Source organism: Octopus bimaculoides, chromosome 7 (genome assembly GCF_046866305.1).
Source record: "Octopus bimaculoides isolate indiv1 chromosome 7, ASM4686630v1, whole genome shotgun sequence".
In the NCBI taxonomy this organism is placed as follows: Eukaryota; Metazoa; Mollusca; class Cephalopoda; order Octopoda; family Octopodidae; genus Octopus; species Octopus bimaculoides.
Window position 1 is genome coordinate 106,280,018 of NC_142934.1, and position 19,872 is coordinate 106,299,889.

The following is a 19,872-nucleotide window of genomic DNA, read 5'->3' on the forward strand; positions in this document are numbered from 1 at the left end:
TTCGTGCTTCGCCTGGTCGTTTAGTATTTGTTGTCTGTTAGTTTAATTTTTACTCCGATTTTTGTCTTTCAGAGTTTTCTAATATTCAAATACTTCTAAAATACTTCTCCCCAAACCTCGTACTCACTACCCAATCATCCGACAATCAACAACAAAAGTGACTACTAGAAGTTGTTGACTAACTAATGATATTTTGACTCTAACCCACTCTACGGCCATTCTGCAGCTCAGTGATGTGTCTATGCGATAGTACAGCAATCTGCAATCAAGACAAGAATCTTGTTTTAAATATAAAATAAATTACATCCATTCTTCCCCTAATTTTGTAGGGGTCGTGACCCCCAATCTATAGATGCTTAATTTATGTTTTATTTTTTGTCTAGCAATTTTTAAACCATTTTCCTGACATTTGCACAAATACACTTCCACACCTTATATTATGTCAAACATCTATATCTATAAGGCGGTGAGGTGGCAGAATCGTTAGCACTTCAGGCAAAATGCTTAGCGGGATTTCGTCCGTCTTTACATTGTGAGTTCAAATTCTACCGATGTTAGCTTTGCCTTTCGTCTCTTCGGGGTCGACAAAATAAATCCCATTTAAGTACTAGAGTTGCTGTAATCGACCTATCCACTCCCCGAAATTGATAGCCTTACACCAGAATTTGAGATATCGACATATATATATAATATACACACACATAAACAATGACAATGTTATTCAATTTAATCTTTGACATAGTAATCAAGTCGTGGTATAAAATTCAAGCGCTGTTGAATATTTTACTGCTCTAATATTTGTATCTTATGAAGGCGGCGAGCTGGCAGAAGCGTTAGCACGTCGGGTTCAAATTCCGCCCAAGTCGACTTTGCCTTTCATTCTTTCGGGATCGATAAAATAAGTATCTGTTGCAGACTGGGGTTGATCTAATCGACTGGCCCCATCCCCCAAAATTCCGGGCCTTGTTCCTTGAGTACAAAAGAATATTTGTACCTTTTACTTGTTTTAGTCATTGAATTGTGGCCATGCTGGGGCACTGCTTTGAAATGTTATGCCGAACAAATTGATCCTACTACGTATCTTTTTAAATCTGGTATTTATTCTATCGGTCTCTTTTGCTTAATCACAAAAAGTTACAAGGATGTAAACAAACCAACACCGGTTGTCGAGCAGTGTGCGTATGTGTGTGTGTGGAGGCGGTTAGCACAAATACAAAGCCACACACACACACACATGCGCGCGCGTAATACGTGCAGTATTTATTTACGTTCCTTTACGTTCTGAATTCAAATCTCATTGAAGTTATTTTTGCTTTCCACCCCTTGGGGATACATTGGATAATGCAGTCCCAGATACTTCTAAAAAGATTAGATTGTCATATTTGCAATCCTTTGATCATAGATTTGCCCTGATGTGGTTGACCTGAATTTGAGCAATTACAACGAAAAATACACTTCATATTTAGCCAAGAACGCATTTTGTTCGATGTTTTCGATAGGTATATTGTTGAAATACTTGTCTACTTGGTTTCCTAATTTTTATCGTGTGACATGTTGAGAATTTTATCTTAAGATGTTAGTGATTAAAATTTGCTCTCTTAGTTTTATTTCAGAGGTAATTCTGCTTGATATAATTTACTTTACAAATTCGCCAGGTAAATTTACATTTAAAAATGTGGATTAATATATACTTCATGTTGACCCTGGACATCTTTCGGAACCAAATATAGTCTGACACATAGCTACTAGATCTCAAAAGGATTTCAAGCGTAGTCAAGATCTTAAAATCACTGATTTGATAATTTAAAATTGGGGAGAGTGCCTTCTGCATAAAAAATTTATAGTTAGAGCAAGCCAACATAATGCGATGAACCTGAACCTAAAACATCCTTTTTTTATGAATTGTAATTACAACCGTAATAGTAAGAAAAGTTAATGGATGTTAATTGTTCTTGTATGTTGTTCGGTAATCATGTTAGGGAGTATACACTATTCAGCATATTATATCTGTCGTATTCGAACAATATTTGTTAGCACTATTTTAAAAGAAGTATCATTATTGAAGTTCAAAGACATTACACATTTTAAAGACTTCGTTTTGATTGTTTCTTTCTTCTTATCAATTCTCTTCAATGCTGCATAATGACTGTTTGTTCTGGAAGACACAAAGCTTCAGATATTTCAGAAAAGTATGACATCTTTATTTTGCAATTTGCTTATAGTTATGCATCTTCGATCTCTGGCTGATACAATCTGTTGTAATCACTTGTTGAATGTCTACAGTTTTCACTAGTAATATTTTGTGTGCTGCACATCTTTTGGTATTTATCTATTATCGAGAGTCACTTTTTTTTTTATTTACTAAAGGATTAGTATATAAACTAGGAGTAGGCATGGCTGTATGATCAGAAGTTTACTTCGTAACCACATTGTTCTGAGTTTAGTCCCATTGCGTGGCACCTTGGGCAAGTGTCTTCTGCTGTAGCCTCGGACCGACCAAATCCTTGTGAGTGAATTTAGTAGGCGGAAACTGAAAGAAGTCCGTTGTGCATATAATATATACATATGTGTGTATGTAGGAAGGGATGTATCCGTGCATGTCCCCCACCACCGCTTGACAACCGATGTTGGTGAGTTTACATCTCAGTAACATGGCGGTTCGGCAATAGAGTTTGAGAAAATAATTACCAGGCTTTAAAATATAAATAAATCCTAGCGTCGATTCATTCGACTAAAAATATTTCAAGGCGGTCCCCCATCATGGCGGCAGTCTAATGACTGACGCCACCCCCCACAAGATAAACTATAAAAGACAAGCTATTACACACATGAAACAGGTGTAATAGACGATTTGCGGACTTTCGAAAAGGCTGTCACTGCTTCATGAGGGTGCAAAAGAGTATGGAATTGGGTGATTGATTCCTTTTTGGAAAGAATATTTTGCCTAAAACATTTGATGTTTTACATTTTGGCTCTGCAATTCCATGCCTTTACTGGTAAATTTCTTTTTGGTACTTTTCTCTATACCGTTGTGATAGCTATTCCGATATTCCAAAGATCAACTATTACACTCATCTCACACGTGTAATAGTTCATTTACTAATCATTTAGTAAATGAAAAAAAAAATGGAAAATGGCTGTCGATAAAAAAACTTTCCAATTTTTATTATTTTAAAATTTCTTTCCTCTGCACTCACTTCCTTCTTTAGTTTATAGAACATTGGATTTTTGCTTTAGTTGTAAATGCATGCACATAGGTCGAGTCACATTTTATATAACAGAAGATAATAGATGCTGCTGATTTCTCTTCAAAGTCTGGAAAGTGCCAAATGTAAAGTCGACTTGTCAAATGCAAACTTTTCGTAGAAATAAATAATTCCATCCGAATACAAATGTGAAAAGCATAGTTTTCAACCGAGACACTTTGATGAAGTAATAAGAATATTGAATACAAAGAGAAACTTATTCCCGTTCCCTGTTTAAGATTATTTTAAACACCAATTTAACTCCCAAAACTGATAACCGGTTTCAGTTTATCAAATTTGTCAGTTGAATCCGAAGAAATTAGTGGTGATTTGCTTGAGACAAAAATTAAGTACAAAATATTCACGAAGTACAATTAATTATTTTCGCTGCAAGAAATGTAACACTTTTGGTAGAAGCCGTCAACAGAGTTTAACAGTCTGTGGGTTTATCATTCTATATAAGTTAATAACTTGATTAATGGGTGAATTTTGATATTTCTTCTACATTCACTTTTGTTTATGTCAATAAAAGCAATGTAATCACGAAGTGTTGCTTAGATCGTTGACTCACATTTGTTATATATTTTAATTAACAATTTACTTACGTGGACACATTAATAATGTAACACTATATGTGATGTTTTTTTTTACAATGAAAACTGACATGGTGTGAAAGATAAAAAATATGGATATGCAATAACTTGTTAATAAAAGCTGTGGATAGGCATAGTTATCAAAGCATCGGACGAAATACCTTGCAGTATATATTTCAGCTTCTTACGTGCCAAGTCCAAATTCCGACGAAATCAACTTTGTTTTTCCTCCTTCCAGCTTTGATAAATAAAGTACCAATTCAAGACCGGTGGATAGGTAGATCATAACGGCGGTGGACATGGGGTTTTGCGGCTCTTGTTCTGAGTTCAAGTCTCACCATGTCCAATTTGGTTAACAGACTCAACCCATAGCCTTAACACCGCTAAAGACATCCAAATACCAATATTTAGTCAGAGATGCTGCCTTTCCTCATCTAATTAAACGATTAAAAAACAGCCATAGCAAAGAAACACACACGGCTTTATTGACTAGCCTACTTGACATTCTGCTGCTGTTATCTAACCGCAGATCAATTTGAGTTGACCTGTATTCAAGGATATTCAGGTTGACGGACTAGATATTTTTTCTACTTGCTGTATTTAGAGGAATGGGTAGTGGCCGTTATCTTTGCAATCTTTCCGAGACCGGTGACCTTGATGCTATTAATGTCCTGTTTAAACTGTTGCAGTTCCACACCTGCAAGACAGTCATAAGAAAGATTAATATTTCAGAGGAACGATGTTCTAGATAGGAAGAACTGGAGGTGATGGTTAGTGTAGGCCGAGAAGTGGGCTTGGCATAACATCCTCAAATACTGCATTCGTTTAATTTCTTTTACTACTGATTAGATCATCAACACACAGAATTGCTATTATAAATTATTTGTATATATCTGCAATTTTTATCTAATTATCTAAACAAGCTATTTATATCAGTAGTTCATATCGCATAAGAGGTGTGTTACATACATTCGCGCGCGCACACACACACTCACACACACAATCGTCACTAAAAGTGACTAAGGGTCAAGTCAGCACCAGCATTGCTAGAAATAAGAGTTAAAATAATTTTTAGCCGCGAACAGAGCATTTTCTGTTCATCTGAGCACACTTTCTATTCACTGACAAGGGAGATAACCTCCTCACAGAAAGCAAGGGCGTCAGATCGGCCGGCCGATTTCGGTGACGCTATTCCATTGCCGATGGGTAAGCTTAATCAACTTGTCATGTTATAGAATATAATCAGTGGCTGATTCAGTACAATAGTAAAGTGAAAATTATAAAATCATTAAAGTGGCTAGACGTAATTAAAAACCAAAAGACACAAATACAATCGTCACTAAGAGTAACTAAGGGTGCTATCTCCCTTGTCTGTGAATAGAAAGTGATCTATTGAACAGAAAAATGCTCTGTTCGTGGCTAAGAGTTATTTTGACTCTTATTTGTAGCAATGCTGGTGCTGACTTGCACCCTTAGTCACTTTTGGTGATGATTGTAATCGTGCCTTTCGGTTTTAAATTGTGCCTGGGTGTTTTCCTGGTGCTAAAAAGTAGTAATATCGTCCTCTTTAGGACTGCCACATTGTGTTGGTAAATAGACTTTACTGTTCGGTACTGTTACTACATATTTCTCGCTCAGAGATTTAAAACTAGTTGTTTTTCTCTTTACGAGATCAGCAACTGTGTGTCGCTTTAAAAGTTTATACTATGAGCAAGGTCGAGTGACTACCATCTCTAGCCGACGATTGTCCTGTGCCGAAGAAGAGAAATAACTCAGAAACCTTGGTCTACATGTATCGCTAACGCTAGAAAGGGAACAATAAACTCCCTTGCTCATAGTATACGGACACAGAACATGTGTCGGTAGCTAGCTGGAAAAGATGTTTTCCTGGGGCTAAAAAGTAGTAGCTTCGTCCTGTGTAGGATTGGCAAATAGACTTTATATATATTACTGTTTAAATGAAAGAATATATGCATATCGTTGACTGATACGAAAGTGGTTCTGATTTCCTTTTTAAGTTAATCACTGTTATTAAAGTAGTCTTTTTAGTAACATAGCTGATAGTTCTGATCCTGATGCGGGTACCGATGTTATGTCATTCGATATTTTACTATACACAAATCAGAGTAATTTTATACAAATATAAATAAATAATGTGTTGAGCTACTATTCACTATTGTGAGATTCCATGACATCGATTAATTGGTGTTACATATCTTTACCGGGTGCAGCTGAAATTCACCAGTTGACAATATCTATTATAAACTGGTTACTACCAAGAAAGCCAGAAACTTATTTTCAGTTACATTATTTCGTACAAGCTGCGACATGATCCAACACTTTCTGACATGTTCTGGACACAACCGAGTAATTAAGAAGTTCGCTTCGAAACCACATGGTTGATGGCTCTAACTCGTAACTATATCTTCCAATATGGTTACAGTTTATGAGTGGAATTTGGGAGACAGAAACAGTAGAAATCCGCCGTATGTATGTATGTATGTATGTATGTTATCAATCAGTTTCATTTCTGTATTTCTTGTCAATAGAGAAAGAGCCGGACTCTAACATAGATTCAAGGCTCCTTCATTGGAACTTTTATCAACATCATCTAGGTATTTGTGCATATGTGTGTGTGTGCAGTATTTGGTGTTGGTGTATGCGCAGATTTGTATGTTTGTTTTATGGATGCGTTTTTATGTATATATTTTCATGTATGTATGTATGTATGTATGTAATGCGTGCATATGTGTTTGTGTTTGTATGTGTTGTTGGTTACATTGTGTTCCTGTATGTCCTCTAACTTAGGAGTTTGAAAAATAGAGAACGATAAAATTAGTATCGGATTGAAATAAGTAACAAGATCGAGATAAAGAATTACAATTTTTTGAACCGTCATTGATGTTTCAGTAACTTTACTTTTTTCCTAGGTAAACCCATTTTTACCCCTGGAAAAAGGTAATCCACGTTAGTCTATCCTTTGATCTGTCCAGCATGGAAAGCTCTTCCAGGAGTTTGTGCTCCGCAGGCATGGTTCTCAGGGTCATTGAGGCACACATGCCATCACCCTGCAACAAGGACTAGACTTGGTGGTGAAAAACGTAACTATGCAATACATTGGTTCAACATCTAAAAAAAAAAACCGTTTCCATGACAAGTAATGCAGCAGATTTTTTTAGAACCGCTGGTCGCGTAATGTAGAGAGATTTAAAAGAACCTACAGATGTACTGGAAGCATTTGTTTCTCCCATGAAATATGCTGTGGAGAATCTAAAAAGTATAAAAATTGGTGAACTACTTCAATTTGTCAACTAACATTCTGTAATTAATTGCCACACTCTTAAATCAAATCGTTTTAAAGAACTCATTGTAAAATTTATCTGTTAAAAGGGGATTTCGCCAAACTAGTCTCCGTGTTACCATGAAATTGTAACAGAAAAATTAGGTCACCGCGACTTTGGCCAAATGGAAAATATGAGTTAGCATTTAATAAGTGGTTACTTGACACTGGAGACAGTACAATGATAAATTTCGCCATCATAGTTCGAGGAGAATATTGCTTAACAGATCATAAGTTTTGATAGAATGTTTTCGTGATCACTAACAACATAGAAAAATACTGGCTAATAGTAAGAAAGCAGAAGATTTATTCATCCCAAGATGGAATTTAAAGTTCAGTAACATTAATACTCCCTTTACTTGAAGCAGTTGTCGGTTTACTATGACGTTAACATTCGCAATGACCGTTTAGAAAACATAACTATATATATATATATATATATATATATATATATATATATATATATATATATATATAACGGTATATATATATATATATATATATATATATATATAACGGTATATATATATATATATATATATATATATATATATATAACGGTATATATATATATATATATATATATATATATATATAACGGTATATATATATATATATATATATATATATATATATAACGGTATATATATATATATATATATATATAACGGTATATATATATATATATATATATATAACGGTATATATATATATATATATATATATATATATATATATAACGGTATATATATATATATATATATATATATATATATATATATAACGGTATATATATATATATATATATATATATATATATATATATATATATATATATATATATATATATATAAACTGTATATGCCTTCTCTTTTTTTCCCTCATTGTATTTTGTTGCCTTTTCTCACAAATAGTTCATTGTAGATCCTAGTAGAACAAGAAATAAAAAATAATTTTAAACTGTACGTTGAACAAAATTTCCACTCGAAATGTAATGATAAAAGAAATACTAAATTAAACATGCTGTCAAAGCATTTGTTTTTTTACATAATGTTTACATATATTTTTAGTTTACGTAAAGCAAACATTGAACCGGATTGTTCATAACAAAAGTTAATCTGTATTTAAAGAAAAACGTTGTGTTCTATATTTTGACAACATTTATTATTATCACTTTCAATACGTCCAAGTATGATAGGACGTATTCGCCATCATTGTTGAGCCAAAATCTGTAACTGTTATTGACCATGTGAAGACACTAGCATGTGTACGCACGCGCGCGCACACACACGTATATATATATATATATATTATTATTATTATTTTATTTTAGACCTGACGAGTGACTATATTTCCCCAAATTTCAGATCTTGTGCCTATAGTAGAAGGGATTATTATAATTCGTTCTAGAACATTCCATAAGGAAATATGTTTATTTATCGACAGCTATGTAAACACGCGCATACCTGCAGCCTGTAACTAGTTTGATAAGTGCCAACGCATGAAACTCTCGAACCTTGAGTCCCTCTGTTGCTTCTGCTAAATATTAATAAAAATATACGAACACTCATATTTTGGGTTCTATTTGCCTGTTTGCACCAACATACGCATATATATATATATATATATATATATATATATATATATATATATATATATTATCGGTCAGTTGTCTATAAATCAGAAAACAGAATTTGAGCGGTTATACTTTTATATTGTCGAGAGGAATATTTTTGGTTGTGCCATATAACCGATCAGAAAGTTACCACTGGTTTCGTCTCTAGTATTACGCTTGGCAAAACTGACTCTTTAGACATACTGGCCGGAAGCGCATAGCCTCTTTTATGCATGAGGTAAATATACGGTCTTGATAAGCTTGATAGTGAAATAAAAACAGAACGTGACAAAAAAAAACAAAACCTTTCTGGGAGGGGGGTGGGGAGTTGCGTCCCGTTGTACGATTCCAGCATGGCCGAAGTGGGGTAGGTCAGCTGTGCTTGCGTACATATTTTCTGTTTCCTAGTTTGAAAACCGAGAAGACTATGTTTCCAAAAGGAATATTCTATCATCAGGACAGTGACTAACAATTTCACTCCTTGAGTTGATGAAGGCATCCAGATCGTGTGAATTTTTTAGAATTATTCTCCTCTTGACTAAATAAAGCTTGTTCTGTCTGCTTCCGGTCAGATTTATCCCAGTTTGTTCCAGCAGTTCCCAGGTGATTTTGTATAGCATTCCTTTCTCTTAATTGTCATATACAGCTGGTTAATGTTGTAACGTTGGATCATAAAAGAGGACCTGTAATTATTTAACCTAGCCTTAAAGGAGCCCTCCGTTATCCCAACATATTTCTATGTGTGCGTTCCTTCGTTGCTGCTTTTGTTATTGTTGCTGAACAAAACTGCCTCTGCTTCGTGAACCACAGCCTCTACTTTTCATCAACCATTCACTGGGTACTCACTGTTAGCCCTACATGAGCATCTTGCCTCTATGCTGGGATTTGGGGTATACACTAATATCTTTTTGACACTAGGCGAACAACTGAACGAGACCCTTAAGTTATGTCTATTGAATAATCCGCTATACCTATGGGACTGAGGCAACTCTTCTCTTTCCAGAAAGGGTTTTTCTTCGTTTCGCCTTTTTTTTTTCATCACCAAACTAAGTTTGAATATTTACGTCCAGCATTAAAGAGTTGCATGCTTCCGGCTTGCATGGTTCGAAGATATGTGTGTGTGCTTGCATTTTCCCACCCTTATTGCTTTATTTACGTCCCTGTAACTTAATGGTTTGGCAAAGAGTTTCATAGAATAAATATCAGACTTTTAAAAGATAAGTACTGAGGGTGATTTGTTCGACTAAATCCTTCGAGGTGGTGCCCCTGCATGATTGCAGTTCAGCGACTGTAACAAGCGGTAAGAGTTAATATAGTAATGATCACGATGAATGTAACCAGAATATTTATAACTCAGGGAGAGGGGGAAGAGAGAGAGAGAGAGAGAGAGAGAGAGAGAGCGTCTAAGTAGCAGAAACTTAAGATAACACTTCTTAAATAGTTTAGATTATATATATGTAATCTAAGCTGTTTTAGAAGTGTTATCTTTAAGAAGTGCTATAACACACCCATTCTTATTAATCAGTTGCATACCAGGTGGGTGTCTTAGTTAAAAATTGAAATGTGTTGATATGCATCATTCTGTTATAAATCAACTACTGTATGTAACACGAATTTTTAATATAATAGGCTTTACAGAGGCTGGTTATTAACTACGGATGTTCTTATGTCGGACATTCGTAAGCTGAGGACTGCGTGTAATGTATTATAATGTGTAATGTTAGTTAAAAACGAGATACGACAAAACCAGGGAAGTAGAAACGGGAAGAATTTGAGATAAATAACAATACAAACTAACACTAGACATTTTACATTTTCTATTTTAATGTTATATTGTTTTCAGTTTTTATCAACTTAGCCTTTCAGGCTTATAAAATAAGCACCAATAATATATTGTGATTGATTCAATAAATCATACCACCTTTCCTCCGAAAATCAATGTCGTTCTTGTGTATGCTTCAATGTCTAAATATCTGAGATATATTGTTGCTAATAAGTTTATAATTTTTCGGATTATTAACCTCATTCTTAGAGATGAAATCATTGTTAAAATTATTCATTTACATCAACACAACGTTTTGATCGGTTTAATTTCCTATCGTCATCAAGTATTTCTGTATACATAGTGCCAGATTGTATTCTAACTTGAAATCTTTATTTATAAATCAAAGGTAGCAAAACTTTTTTTCACTTGGCCACAGAAGCATGATTATTGCCCTAAAAATAAAGTAAATAGTCCGAAAAATTATAACCATACCAATTACTGCTTGTTTGAAATGCTTTTGATGTCCCATCAAATGCCAATTTTTTACATCTATATTGGCAGTGTACCGCTCACTATTTCTCCCTCCCTCTCTCTCTCCTCGTTCCCCTGACATGCGATTCAAAAGCAGTTAACTGCTTTGATATTGTCAATGTCTGTATTTTGTTGAAGCACTGGCAGCTCGTTTAGTTACTGTATACTTAGTAGAGATTTACACTATAAGTTTAACTCTGCATTTATATCTTCTATATAACAATATGTATTTGTTTTGCAAGATTTTTGATATGAACTCGTGTGTTGAAGCAAATATTGTTATAATTGGGGAAGTCATTTTGTCAATAAACACACGCACTATTTATGTGATCTTCACTTTATTATTATTATTGTTACTACTACTACTACTACTACTACTACTACTACTACTACTACTACTACTACTAATAATAATAATAATAATAATAATAATAACAATAATATTGTTTATTTGTCTGAGCTCTTTCGTCACACATTATGTGACCTCTTCAATCATTATCTCTTCTTCTATGTGTCTTTTCTCTCTGATCTTGTCCTATCTATTCCATCTTGTCGTACTTATGTACTCATCCCTATTTGCGCATGCGTTTGCGTCTGCCCGTGTCTATGTGTTTGGCATGTACATATCTGTCTTGTATGCGCAAATATGAGTTTTTATATCAGTTTGCATCTGTCTCCTTTTTTTCTTTTCTGTTTTTTAAGCATCCGAACCACAAACTATCTGCCTTTTTTCTTGTTTTTGACACTGAAACCTTGCTGGAAGCTAGGAATAATAACGTTCAAATTCTCCATTCGCACTAGACCAAACACATGGCCTCTAAATAACTGAGCCACCGGAACGAACAATTGCAGATAATACCAGTTCAGTATCCTGATAGCGGATTTGATACGGGAAATGACAAACGTGTCCCGCATGTGTGATCCAACAGAATTAGAGAGACACATACAGCACTTCATCCACCGCATGCAGTCCTCAGGGTACAGTCAAAGAGACAGGATCAAGGTGTAAAAAGGAGCTATGATAAAATTCAAGACTATGATAGAGAATGACGCAAATGGGATCTGCCGGCTACACAGGAGTAAATCATGGGATAGTATAGAAAGGACTAAAGGAATATAGTTAAGACCAACCCATGGTATGACGACCGAAACTACCAGAGTGCGATGTTCGTCGATGCTACCCTTAGAGGCAAACTAGTGTATTATTTTACAAAAGCCTTAGGTAAACTGAATCTACGGATTAAAATAGTAGAAAGGACAGGAACTCCTTTGAAATTCCTGATCTTTAAAACATACTTATTTTAAAGAACCCACTGTATCTGATAAGAACTGCATAGTGCGTATGGTAAGCCTGCAGATATACTACAGAAACAGGACAGCTACATATATTGGAAAGACAGCGCGTAGCGTAGGAGAGGGGATAAATAAACACTGGCAGGAACTCAAGGAGGAGAAAAGCTCGTCAGTACTATGTCAACATGTTAAGCTAAAATATGGCGTCTCTAAAGATGACATACAAGTTAAAATCCTATCCACACATAGAACAGACACAACACTCACATTGATTACGGGGGCCACAGACGTAATAGAAAGTAGGCCGAGCTTCAACAGAAAACGCGAACGGAATAACAACACCCCAGAACACCATGCCACCTGACGACTGAAAACAGAATAATGAAAGAGAAATAAAATGCGGTACGGATACAAACAATGTGATATACAAGCCCATACACAAGCAAACAAGACACATACATACGCACAGACGCAAACGCACGCACGCACGCACAGATAGAGATACATACCGCATAAAGATAAGACGGAATAGACAGGACAATACCAGAGAGAAGAGGAGACATGGGGAAGAAGAGATAGTCATTGAAGAGTTCAGAGAATGTGTGACGAAAGAACCCTGACAAATAAGCAATAACTAATAGTAATAATAAAGCTAAAGTGAAGATCAAATAAATAGCACCATATAACCCGTCCCCGAATATAACAATATATATATATATATATTTGTTCATACACCTGTCTTTGTCTTTTGTTTTTCTATAAATTTCAACTCTGTGTGTGTGTATTTTACTATTTTTCAAACAATATATTAAAACGCGTTTTCTTTTATTCAATCAATATCTTCCAGTATAGTTTGCTGCAAGTGATTTACTGCACAGGTTAACATTTACCATCTGTTGAAAATTCACTGGTATATTCCGTACTTATATAATTGGAAAATACGTTTATTTTTTAATGTAATATCCAAAATATACTTAAGTGTCCACAGAATGCAAAAGGAATCTACAATAAGAATGATTAATTCAACGGAAAAGAATACAATTTCTATGAACATTCATAATTCTTGTATGTATTTTCCTATTCGTTAAAAAGATATTATTTTCATATTTGCTAGTGGTTACCTCTCTTCAGCTTCGGGCTTCCAGAGTTTGCAATTTCGGTTGTTAGAAAACAAATTTGGAGTTAAAGAGGTAAGTATAATCACTAAAACATAAAAAATGAAAGTTTTTTTAATATCTTATTCTGGGAACTTATTTTTATAATTTTACCCCTTTGCCTGTTCTGTGTTTGACGTGATACTCAGGGTATATTTTCCTGGCATCTATATATCATATAGAATACGCGTTCTCAATTTTTTCAACCTGGGACTTATGAAAGCAAAGCTTCATATTACTTAGAACGTATGAAACAAGGGAGAACTAAAAGTCTGAAAACAAGCATGGACATTTAGGACAAAGAGTTAATTTAGTCATTTTTTATAGATTTGTATTAATATAATGTTAGCAAAATGTAAATTCAGAATAAATGAAGAATCAATCATTGATTCCAGAATGAGTCGCAATAAACTCGTTAATTCACTCGCAGTATTTAACATAACTGCTATTCAGCGGCATAGCTAGAGTGTGTTTTAACCGGAGTAGCCCTTGGGTCCGCTGCTCCCCGCCCCAACCTCCACCAAGCCTATACAAGCTTATACAAACTCAAAAGTGCCGGCCCCATAAAACTGTTCCTCGGGGCACATCGTCACACTCGCTCCACCTCTAGCTATGATACTGCAGCTACTTTCAGATGAATGTTATTTTAAAGAAGGCTCTCACTATTTACATTTTTGTTCCGTGCCTTTCAAAATTTGTAGAAATTGTTCCATTTTTATTGAAACACTGTTCGTGCACTAACACGACCTTAGAAATGCACACAGACGGATAAATAGCTTTAAATATGTGGTATCACACATTTTGCTTGCTAAGAATGGAGGGATGAGGAGTGTCTGTGGTTTTTGCAGCCCTTTTAGATCAAGATTCAACATTTGAGAGATATTCTTGGAGTATCTTGGGGCCCAGTTCTAATCTGTACGTGCTGTTCTAATCTATAAATCTTGGGGCCCAGTTCTAATCTATGCATAATGTTAATAAATAAATAGGGCCGAGTGCATTGATTTGCCCGGGGGCCTAAGATGCTGCTAAATCGTCCCTATCATAATATCATCTCTACTTTCTGGTACAGGGATCAAAAATTAATTCTTAGCAACGCATGTGGCATAAACAAATTCAATAATTCCTTCTTAGACATACTGATAGTTTTAATAATAAATGATAAATAAAAGTTTAAGATGGATTTGAAACTTAATGGATTTGTCGAAGAATAATCGAAGATTAGGTTTTTCAATATATTTTTATATACATTATTCTTTAACTATTTATTTAATATTGATATTCATCGTGAATTGTAATGGTTTTCAACGTCGTCTTTCGCAGACATAAGATTACCAGTTATTTATAACATTCATATTTTCCTCTTCGTTTTAATGTTTATGATTGCTAACAGTCCGCAAGCATGCTGGTTGTGTCGGCTGCGAGGTCTTTGAACGAGTGTTGAATTACTTTACAACCAGCTGCCGTTCGGACTAGTCGAGCATGTTTTTTGTTAGTGAATTAAACTTTTATAAACATATTTATATTACTAAAATAACATCGCATGGATAGTGTTTCTGTTACACTGATATAAATTCAACAATAATTTAAACTCAATTTACTTCTAACATTTTTCCGCAATGAAGTGACTATGGGGTAGTACTGGAAGTGGTTCCGAGAAATCACATGACTGATTTTGATACTTCCTTTCTAAGAATGTTATTTCCATTATATTTGCCCAACCCTGCACTGTGTGTTTGTGTTTCGATGTACGTTTTATAATTATTTCATAGAAATTATATAGTGAATACGCCCATTACTTAATTCATATACAGTATAAGTTACTGGTAAAATCTCTGAAAATCATTCATACTTTACTCATTTTCTTCTCTCTGAAGATAAATCCTGCGTAATTGCTATTTTTATTCTTCTAGGAATTTATTTTTATTACTGTACTCGCATCCATATCGCAGCAGATCAGATAGACCAGTGGTTCATCATCTCAACGGTAGTATCCCCGTCGGTGTGTCGTGATCTCATAAGGGGTGGCATGTTTCAAGAAGCGCTGAGATGATTTGTGGGTGTTTAGAAGGATCATGATTTTTACTAATATAATATTTAAACCAGATAAAATATTTATGTTTTAAGCTCATTGTCTTGTGCCCCAGTATGGCCGCAGCTCTCGAGCTGAAACTAGTAAAAGAATAATGTCTCCAGTTCTCTGCAGCTATTGTATTTGTTGAGTCTATAAATACAATGGCTGTTTATTTCTCTGGGATTAGTCAAATGTTGTAGACGTCCCTGATGAGGACAAAATAAATTTCTTTTTTTTTCAATGTACGAAGAAAGAGTTAAATTTGATATGTCTATTAAGTAGACATACTTATACACACGCATGTATATATATATATGTATTATATACATACATACATATACGATGGGAGAAACATTAGTTGGTCCAAGGTGCCGAGATTGAGATTGAACCCAAAACCACATGGTTGCAAAGCGAGCGTCTTAACCACGCAGCTATATCTGCACCAATGAGAAAAACGTTGAAAATCAGTTTCCTATATTATTGGTTTCCCCCACCCCCTCTTAATATATTCATATTTTGGCCATTGTTGCATTCTTATTAGAATATCTTGCTTATTCTGTATTTTATTCCACTGTTTTGACAACTTTGTCATGTTCAGTTTTCATATTAATAATTTCTTTATCTCATTTTCATTTTTTTTTATTCCAGAGCAACCGTGTTAAGTATAACCAGCAACATTATCTAAATGTATTTAATGACGAAGAATCCGTAAAAATGCTTCAAGATTCCTTGAATAGTCCTTCCCTCTTCAAATTGGTTGAGGTAATGTTATTGTAGTTCACAGCATTAACGTCTTTAGTGTGGCAATACCGGTAGTAAAGATATGAGTAAAAATAAAAGAGAATTCCACTGGAAGCCAGCATCTAATATCTGAAGGTCATCGAAGTGAAATATATTTTATAGCATTAACAGAAACGTTGCCTGTGTTAGCAAGGTGAAATAAACATCAGAAATGATTTTCCCACGCAGAAACTACATGAGCTGCTGAGAGGTTTTGCAAGCTCTTGTAAATATATTGCAAATCTGGAAACCCTTCTGTATGGTGGGCAGGTAATTCAGAGTTACAAGCGTTTCGCCCCTTAGCCTGTACGCTTCTCCCGAGTGGAGAAGCGAAGAGTGGGCTAGTCTTCGCTTACGGAAGGGTTCCACTTGCGGTCTCTCATCATATTGAGCTAGTTTCAGCTGCCGTGCCTATTTCTTTGATGGCTTTCTTCAGTTGCCTGGGTTGGAGACCAATCTTCTGCATGAAATAGCGCATTAATCTAAATGGAAAGCCGTGACAGCCAACTTCAACGGGGAATGAGGACGCATGCCAGCCTTGGTATTTCGATCTCCTTGACTGTCCTCTTAGGGCAGTGTGAGTTCAACAACGGTGACTGTTTTTGTATTCCTGGAGAACAGGAACATGACTAGCCGGGGTGATGTTATTACTGTCTCCTCTGAGGAGACAAGTCTGCTCCCCAGCTCCACATGCTCCAGTCTGAGGCTGAATGCAAAATAGAAAACGGGTCCTTTTTCATTGCTTTCGTCTTGGGAGCTCTGTCACCTTCCTTTGGGAATTTGATACCCTTTGGTGGCGGGGACTGGTGTTTATTAGCCTTCATTTTCTGCAGATTAGTCCACTTGGCAATCTCTGCAAGAACCTTGTCATGTCTCCACTTGTACCGGTCTTCCCTCAGTGCCCTAAGGCATCCAACCAAAATGTGATTCTGGGTGCAAAGTTACACTGCACTCTTTGTTGGATGGGTCTTTTTTCTTTACTCAACATTTTAAGATGAAACCAGTTCTTAAATCGTCAAATCTGTTGCGTTTAGAAATATTCTCTTCGAATACTAGTTTCTTTATGATTACTTCAAGCCATGCATTATGCATGTGGTTATACTTTGAACAATACAAAATTGTAAAGCTTTGATTAAAACTTCTTTTTCAAAGACTGAACGAATATTTCTTTCTGCTCCCATTATTGAAGAGCCTTTCTTGAATTAATTCAGCATGCAGAGTTTTAAGAGTATAAAATCGATTACAATTTTATGGTATAAAATAATCTGCAAAAGAAAGAATGAAAACATTAGAATGCTAAACAATATTAGTATATGTAAGTTTAATCCAACTCTTTATTGTTAAGGCGTCAGTATTCAAACCAACTGCTTTGGTATAGTGATGATATTTTCGATTGGATACGATCAAATATTGTTACTGCACAGCGGTCGGCCTCTGGGCCATCAGAAGCAAATGTTCACAGTTCTCAAAAGACTCGATGATTGGAAAAGACACAAATCTGACTCAAGCTGTCAAACAAACTACGAACGATGAGTAGTACAAACAAAAGGAGAAGGTTCTCCTGCACAAAGTATTCAGTAACCCTATATAAAGCTAGTACGCTTAGTTTGCGACGAAGCAAAAGATACAACTCAGGGTTGAACCGTTGATCAAGGAAGAGAGAGACGGCCTAAAGTAGATGCTCAGTCCTCAAGAGCAGAACCCTACTAATCCCACCTATTTGATAATCATTTCTAGAGATGACAACTGACAGGAAAACGAAGTATACCGTTCTAGCTCAGAAGGAAACTAAATGATTTCTCCACAATTTTAGACAAGTTAGGCTCCAAAAGAATGAGGAATTTATTTACGGTTGATTTGCAAAGGATGGGAAGGTGGACAAAGTTTCGCACAAAAAAAACCCAAAAAAAAACGAGAGAGAGAGAAAAATAACTCTGGCTGTCAAATGTCTTTTCGTGTATTCGTTATATTTTAGAAGTTTTTTTTTTTTTATTGTGGATAGTGTATGCAAATATATATGGTTTAAGGGATTCTGAAAGCTGGAGCATCTGCTATAGATAAATTAATCTAGAGGTATATCGCAAATGGCAAAACTACAGTTTCTTCCAGCTCTTTGTGTTCTGAGCACAAATTCTGCTGGGATCAACTTTGCCTTTCATCCTTTTGGGGCTCGGTAAAATAAGTACCATTTGAGCACTGAGGGCGATATAATCGATTAGCCCTTTGGCACAAAATTTCAGGCCTTGTGTTCATAACAGAAAATATTATTATTATTATTATTATTATTATTATTATTATTATTATTATTCATTGGATTGAGGTTGCTCCTCCAGAAAGTAAAGAAACAATAAAGAAGTGTTCGACACGAGATGTAGAAATATCGTTCATATGATAACAGTCACACTCTTCTTTATTGCTTCTATTATTATTATTATTATTATTATTATTATTATGGAAAGACGATGATCTGACAGAACCGCTAGCACGCCGAGGAAAGTACTTGGTGGCATTTCGTCCGTCTTTATTATTTGAGTTCAAATTCCACCGAGGTCGACTTTGTGTTTCATCCTTTCACGTTCGATAAAATAAACTACTAGTCAAGTACTGGGGTCAATGTAATCGATTTCCCCTCTCTCAAAACTCTAGATCTTGTTCCTATAATAGAAAGGATTATTATTATTATGGAAGATGGAAGAATCCATAAACTTACCATTGTATTTTACTTTTACATACTTTTGCTTTTTGTTCACTCCAGAGGTGGTTAGAAAGAACCCCAGGTTTAGAAAAGGAAGGTTTTAATTTTTGGAAAAAATATGAAGAGGCTGTAGAAACATGGTTGGACGCATCACTTCGGAAGCCAGCATTGGTAAGTGGTGTCACATTGTTTGTAGAATAATAGTGAGCATGCATTGCTTCAATAAATAGATTCTATTGAGGCAGAAACACTGTCGTAAGCCATCCAACTGTCTCTATACAATTGGTTTACCCTTTTCCTTAATAACCTGTCAAATTTGGAGAATGCTTAAATTTTTGAAATTGTCTCCCCTTCTTATTTAGAGTTCGTCCCAGTTACAACCAGACGATAAGTTTACCTTCTCTGTGACAAGGGATACAGTTTCAATATGCCAAGAATTTAGGCCGTTTTTTAATATATCGTTATTCATCTTTGTTGCTGATATGTTGCGTGTGAGTTTAACATCATCGTCATCGTCATCATTATATATATATATATATATATATATATATATATATATATATATGCAACTACAATATCTTTATAGATCTTATTTCAACTTTCATTCTCTTATTTCCCTCTATTTTCCCTATCTTTTCCATAATAATTCGAACTCAAATATTTTCTCACACCGTCTCTGATGAAGGGATATCCATGATATCCCAGAAACGTACATATATATATATATATCTTTTTCCCCCCTATCGTTCTTCCTTCTGTTACTACTATATCTCTCTCTTCCTCCCTGTCT

The 19,872-nt window shown here is 35.1% G+C and overlaps 1 protein-coding gene across 2 annotated transcripts in view; it reads left to right on the forward strand.

Moving 5' to 3' along the window:
* LOC106876061 (tryptophan 2,3-dioxygenase) overlaps positions 1-19,872 on the forward strand; it is a 95,069-nt gene that overhangs the window by 62,061 nt on the left and 13,136 nt on the right. The window contains exons 7-10 of one of the 2 annotated variants that reach the window (XM_089355762.1): positions 2,163-2,189; positions 13,497-13,572; positions 16,256-16,369; positions 19,143-19,253. In XM_089355762.1, coding sequence (XP_089211888.1) covers positions 2,163-2,189; positions 13,497-13,572; positions 16,256-16,369; positions 19,143-19,253 — 328 coding nt within the window. The remainder of the gene's footprint in view (positions 1-2,162; positions 2,190-13,496; positions 13,573-16,255; positions 16,370-19,142; positions 19,254-19,872) is intronic. The other variant, XM_089355763.1, reaches the window with a different exon arrangement.